Genomic DNA, 6297 nt, shown 5'->3' on the forward strand with positions numbered 1-6297 from the left:
GCAAGAGTACTGGAGTGGGTTGCCATTTCCTACTTCCAGAGGGATCGTCCCAATCCAGTGATCAAACCTGCATCTCTAAACTTTATGTGTATTTTGCCACAACTAAAAAAAAAAAAAAAAGACCCAGGCCCTGACCCATGCCCTGCTTCCAGAGGATTCTAAAACGAGGAGGAGCTGGTGACCGACGCCACGGGGCACTGAGCTCCCTGAGACACCAGTGGCCGGGTCATGATTTCAGCCGATAGGCCCCAGTGGCCTCCGTGTTGGGGGACGGGGACAATGACCTGCTGGACGAGCCCAGGCCATCGAGGTCCTCTGTCCCCAAGGGGAGAGGCCAGGGAGTGCACGAGAGCCACCGCCGCTTCTGGGGAGCTGCCAGGGCCCACGATCAGGCCAGAGCTGGGTCAGAGAGAGGACCTGCCTCCTGGCTTCACGCGGCCGGCGCCCCTCACTCTGCCTGGGGCTGCACTGCGCTCGCACCTCTGGCTGGGCAGACCGGAAGCCAGTCTGTGGCTGCCAGCCAGGGGATGTAGACTCAAGTGTCGACCAACCCTCATCCCACCCTACTCATCACAGCGCCACTAGGATAGGTGACGGACCCCTGAGGGCCTGACTCTTGAAAACCCTGGCCAGAGACCCCCAAAGCCTCGGGCCTCCAGGGCAGCCTGACCTCAGCTCTGGAGGCCTCTCCCTGCCCTTTTCTGGGGTCTCCAGAATCTTGCTGGACCATAGCGACGGCCCCTGCACCCGGCGCCCACCCCACAAACTGACCAAGCAGTCAATGCCCAGACCTGCCGAGGTCTCCCTGCCCAGAACCTTCCAACTGTCCTACAGGTGGCGATGCCAAGGTTCCTTAGCCCTGGGAGCAGCTCCAGTCTGCCCTCCCCCAACTCAGACTCACCCCTCCTTCCTGCTGAGTGAGCCAGAGTCTACTGGTTCCCCGGGCCCCGGGACCCTTTCTCCCCCGTCTGGAGGTCTGCCAACCCACTGTCGACACTTCAGCTTCTCCCAGGCTGGGCAAGGTCATCTGTGGGTCAGGTCAGCAATGCCTCCTGACTGTAGAATGGACCAGCAAGCCCAGGAACTGATGAGAGCTGAACAGCCTCAAGCCCAGACTGTGGCCAGCCTGTGAGCATGCAGTGCAGAGAAGCTCAGCGACGGCTGTCCCTGCCTGCCCAGGCCCCTGTGCTTTGAGCTCCAGCCTGCCCTGCAGAACCCGTCTGGGTTCCTCCCCTGGTGACTGGAAAGCGGGCTCCAGAGAATGGCAGGCTGAGAGCAAATCCCTGCTTGGCCCCTTCACAGCTGGGGTCCTCTCTGACCCTCAGTATCGTCCTCGGTGAGTGGTGAGGTAACAGAGCCAATCCCACAGAGTGAGAGAGAGGCTGCCTGGAGACTGCCGGCTCCAGAACCATATGCTGCTCACACCTGGGCTGAGGGTCCAGGGGGGCGGGGGCACTGAGATGGCTGCCCACAGGGCCACTCACCTGAGGCCTGGTGCTGGGAGACCCGGGAGGTCTCACGCCCCTGGCCGGGGGTCGCCTTCTCTTCGACTCCACTTTCAGTCCCACTCAGGATGCCTGAAGTGAAAGGAAAAGTGAGAGTCGCTCATCTGTGTCCGACTCTTTGCGACCCCGTGGACCATACAGTCCCTGTCCCAGGCCTTGGCTTCCCTGGTGGCTCAGCTGGTCAAGAATCCGCCTGCGATGCGAGAGACTGGGTTCCGTCCCTGGGTTGGAAAGATCCTCTGGAGGAGGGCATGGCAAATCACTCCAGTACTCTTGCCTGGAGAATCCCCATGGACAGAGGAGCCTGGCGGGCTGCAGTCTGTGGGGCTGCAGAGTCGGACACGACTGAGCAACGGAGCCCAGTACAGACAGGATGCTTGAGCCACGAGAAGGGGCATCGTGAGGACTGTGAGCCCGTGAAGCAATGTCCAAGGAAAGGTCCCCCTGGTTTGAGGGTGCAGTCTCCCCTCGGAGGGCTCCTGGAGGCCTTCTTCCCATCCACGCGCCTCGCACACGCTCCAGCCTCCCTGTACCTGCCCTTGCACCCACCCTCCTCTTGTTTCCACCAGGCGGTCTCCATCTCCTGGATGAGTCAACGCTTCGTGCTTAAACCCAGCTCGAATGCAGCCCCGGGAGGGCTCTGTCTCCACTCAGCTTCCCAGGCTCCGAGACCCTCTAGGGCTGCGGGGCACACTGCCCCAGCCTCCCAGGGGTCACCAGTCCAGGCGGGGCCGCCCAGTGCCCCGCACGGCCTGGCTTGCAGCAGCCCAACCTCCTCGCTCTCTCCCTTCTCCCTGCCTGTCCCTCTCCGGGGAGAGCTGCCCCACTGACCTGGGTAGGCTGGGGCTGGAGCGGGGTTTGGTGGCTTTCGGGCCTTCCTCCGGGGCGCTGGCGTGGGGGCCTTGTTGAGGTGTGAGGCGCTGGAGGGTGTCGAGGTGCCCAGCGAAGCACAGCTCGCCTGCCGCTGGGCCTGGGCCCGGATCTTGTCCCTCAGCTGCTCCAGTCGGGGGTTGCTCTCTCTCGGCTGCCGCAGGGGCCTCGGCACCTGGGGGGCCCTCTCGGTCCAAGTCCTGTGGGGCGGGGTGCACGAGTCGTGGCCCCCCGAGGAGCCGGAGAGGCGGCCCGATGACACGGAGCTGTCCCCATCCTTGGCCTCCTCGTCGGTCAACCACATGGGGACGCTGCAGGCCTGCCTCCGTTGGCCAGGCTCCTCAGTGTAGTCAGACCAGGCTGTGGGGGGAGATCCCCGCAGGGCGCCTGCCTCCCGGGGGCACTCGGGCCACCTCACGGCCGCCATGGCATCATCTTCGGCCACCAGTGGACAGAGCCTGCCTTCCCTTGGGGGAGAGAGGCAGACACAACCTGTCAGGTGCAGAGACACGGTGGTGCTGAGCAAAATGTCTCACATGCACCCCCCGCACACACCCCCAGCACCCTCCCACTCGGTGTTTTCCTGTCTCAGACCGAGAAAGGGATGAAAGGTGAATGTGAAGTCACTCAGTCATGTCCAACTGTCTGCGACCCCATGGACTGTAGCCCACCAGGCTCCTCCATCCATGGGATTTTTCCAGGCAAGAGTACTGGAGTGGGGTGCCACTGCCTTCTCCAGGAGCTCTTCCCAACCCTGGAATCGGACCCAGCTCTCCCGCATTGCAGGCAGACACTAGGGGCTCAATCTCTGGAGAGAGGGATGAGGGGACAGTAAAACGCAGCCCCCTCTGCGGGTGGCAGGGCAGTGACACTCCCTCTTGGATCACAACCACACTCCTTTCAGGTGGGCACCACCATTAGCCCAATTTACAGACTCAGGGAGAAGGCACACAGAAGCACCCTGGCCCATGACCTCGCTCCCCACACCACCTCGGCTGCCCTCCGGGGAAGGCGTGGCCACCTCCCTGACGGCACCACAACATCCACGAGCTGGCACGCGCACCTAAGTCGGCACAAACACGGCCGGACTTGGTGCTGGCCCTCCGGAACGCCGGTCCCCCCGGGGCCCCGAGGGAGACGGGGCACTGCCTCTGGCTCTCTTTAGGGTGGGGCTGGATCATGTCCCCCTGGCAGGCGGGAAGCATCACCATGACTGAGGCGGACATGGCAGCAGGGCCGGGAGCGAAGGCGGAGCTGCTGAGCCTCCGTCACCGCCTGCCCTGGGGCCAGATGGTGCTTTCACGGGGCAGCCCCGGGTCCACAGCCCCATGCTCGGCCGCCCAGCATCCTCCCCAGCTTAAGGTGAGCTGGCCGCTGCCTGGCTCCTGGTGCTGGCCTGTCCCGGGCCCCTGGCCCATGTTGGAAACTCTCAGCACGGTCATGGAAACAGGGTGGGCACAGTGGGCTCCCAGGCCCTGGACTGGCGAAAGCCTGGGGCTGAGGGGGTTCCCAATGCACTGACCCTCAGTGGAGGGTGAGAATTCCAGGCAACCTCATGACAGCATAATAACCCCGTGTCACGCAGCAACAGAGAGCCGGGCCTGCATCTCCTGCTGGGACCTCAGGCAGCACGCCCACCCCAGTCCTCCTAGGGTGCCAGGGCCAGCGGCTACAGTACGTGGTGAGCTGGCCTGGGCTGGGGTCAGGCTCGGCCTGGGCCAGAGCAGGGATGACGTGAGGGGCTGGGGCCAGGGGCGGGCAGGGGCAGGCGTGGGCTCTGCTGCACGCAGGTGTTGGGCTGAAGGGTCAGCTCCGGGTTGCGGTCAGCCTAAGGGTCCAGGCACAGGAGAGGAGCCAGCCCGGGGCACGTCGCCAGCAGCTGGGCAAGGGGCTAAGAGCCCCGGCCCTGATGCTTTGGCTTCTGGGAACTGGTCCAGGGAAGCGGGCCTGGTATCCCGCTCTCTGGCACAGGCTCAGCGCACCCCTTTGACCATAGAAATGGTCCCTGCGGAGGCCTGAGCGTCCCCACCTGGCCATCTCCAGCGGGCTTCCCGTCACCTGCTCAACGAGTCTGGCGGGGCAGCACGGCGGGAAGGACACGGGCTCTGTGGTCTGCTGGCCCTGGGCTCGGCATGGTCCCCCAGGAGGAGAGCTGGTTCAAATCCAGCTCCGCCCTAGCCGGCAGGGTAACCTCGGGCGACCAGAGACCCCACCCCTGCCCCTGGGTATTGTGAGCTCTGGCGAGTTCACCCCACAGCAGGGCCCTGCAGAGCGGCCAGCACTCACCAGCGGTCCGTCTGGGAATGGTTGAGGGGCTGCGGCATTTACCAGCGTTAGCGATAGCTCCGAAGGCACTCCTTCCAGAATGGTCCCTAAGAAAGTGGGGGGTCTGCATCCAGAGACCCCCAGGCCCCCTAATTCCAGGCAGGCATGGAGAATGGAGAGCTGTCCTAGAGGTTCCTTCTAAGGGACCCGCCCTGGAGAACCAGGGACACCTGGAGACGCTGCTGTCTGGGCAGGCCGCGGGGCGGGGCTCTGGTCACCGGGACACAGCCGCAGGTTGCACTGCCAGTTGAGCGGGAGTGGCCCGGGACGGACCCTGCCTGGTGCCCCGGCTCCGCCCCGACTCAACCTCCCCTGCCATTGCACCGGGTTGGGGCAGGTACAGAGCCGCCCGGACCCCAGATCCAGCCTCCAGCCCTGGGGCCCTCAAAGTACACTGGTGGCCCAAAAAGATGGCATCCCTCCGCAGTCAGGTTCCCCAGCCGGGAGCCCCGTGGAGTCAGCTCTGGCCCGTGCCCCTGGCCCAGAGTCCCACCCTGCCCAGGCTGGCCCGCTCCACTGGGGACTTCGCCTGGTGAAGCTGAAATAGATTCAGGATGTTTGCAAGTGGCTGGGGCCCCGGGACCCTGACCCAGGTCTGCACAGGACAGCAGGCCCTTCCAGGAGAGCGGCAGGCCGCGGTGGGTTGTGGCACGGTGCCCAGCACGCAGGAGGGGCGGCAGGTCTTAGGACATGGCCGCAAGTTCGGGTGGCGGGGGGACATCATTAGGAATGACCATGGTGTCCCCCACAGAGCCCCTAAAGCCTGGACAGCTGAGAGGACCCCCAGACAGCTCCACCTCCTTCATTCCCAAAGAGCCCCCTCCCCCCGGCAAATCCCCCTGCGACCTTGGTGAGAATGAAAGCCCTTCCTGGCCCTCTTCGCTCTGGCTGCAGGATCACGCACCCAAGCAGAGGACTGACCCCATAGCTGAACGACTTCCCTTCACCAGACACTCAGTCTTCCCCATCAATTGGGGTCCTTGGGGCAGGGGGCGTCCTCCCAGTGTGCTCCGGGCTCCCAGCCCCTCTGGAGGACAGAGAGAAAGGGTCATCCTGAGGGGGAGTGGCAGGAGCCCCAACACGATAAGTTTCTCCTAACAGCTGAGCCTGTTGACGCCTTGTTCCCACCAGCAGGGACTAAGCTGCCCCCAGTGGTCAGCGGAGACTGACTTCTCCAGGAAAAAGCTGGGTCATAAACATGGCGGGGCAAGCACTTCAAACCCTCCGTGTGTGTACTACATGCGTGCGTGTTCAGTCGTGTCCAACTCTGTGCGACCCCACGGACTGTAGTGCACCAGGCTCCTCTGTCCCTGGGATTCTCCAGGCGGGAACACTGGAGTGGGTTGCCATTTCCTTCCCCTGGGGAATCCTCTCGACCCAGGGATCGAACCTCTTGCATCTCCTGCTTTGCAGGCAGATTCTTTACCTCTTGAGCCACCAGGGCTACTGGTGATAAAAGCACAATCCTAGCCACAAGTGTGGGGCGAACTGGGAATCAAACCCAATGGCCTCTGTCGCCCTGTGACCTGTGACAAGCCCCGAGCAGGTTCCCTCTCCTCCTGCCCACCCAGCTGCAGCACCCCGTCCAGACGCAGCT

General features: G+C 63.9%; 1 protein-coding gene across 1 annotated transcript in view; it reads right to left on the reverse strand.

Moving 5' to 3' along the window:
* Window positions 1-3920, reverse strand: part of CCDC187 (coiled-coil domain containing 187) — a 46451-nt gene extending 42531 nt beyond the window's left edge. Inside the window, 3 exon segments of the mRNA XM_070472858.1 lie at window positions 1485-1577; window positions 2337-2867; window positions 3439-3920. Coding sequence (XP_070328959.1) covers window positions 1485-1577; window positions 2337-2867; window positions 3439-3601 — 787 coding nt within the window. The 5' untranslated portion in view covers window positions 3602-3920.
* Between the last annotated feature and the right edge of the window lie 2377 nt (window positions 3921-6297).

The sequence above is a fragment of the Odocoileus virginianus genome, chromosome 2, assembly GCF_023699985.2.
Source record: "Odocoileus virginianus isolate 20LAN1187 ecotype Illinois chromosome 2, Ovbor_1.2, whole genome shotgun sequence".
NCBI classification, from domain to species: domain Eukaryota; kingdom Metazoa; phylum Chordata; class Mammalia; order Artiodactyla; family Cervidae; genus Odocoileus; species Odocoileus virginianus.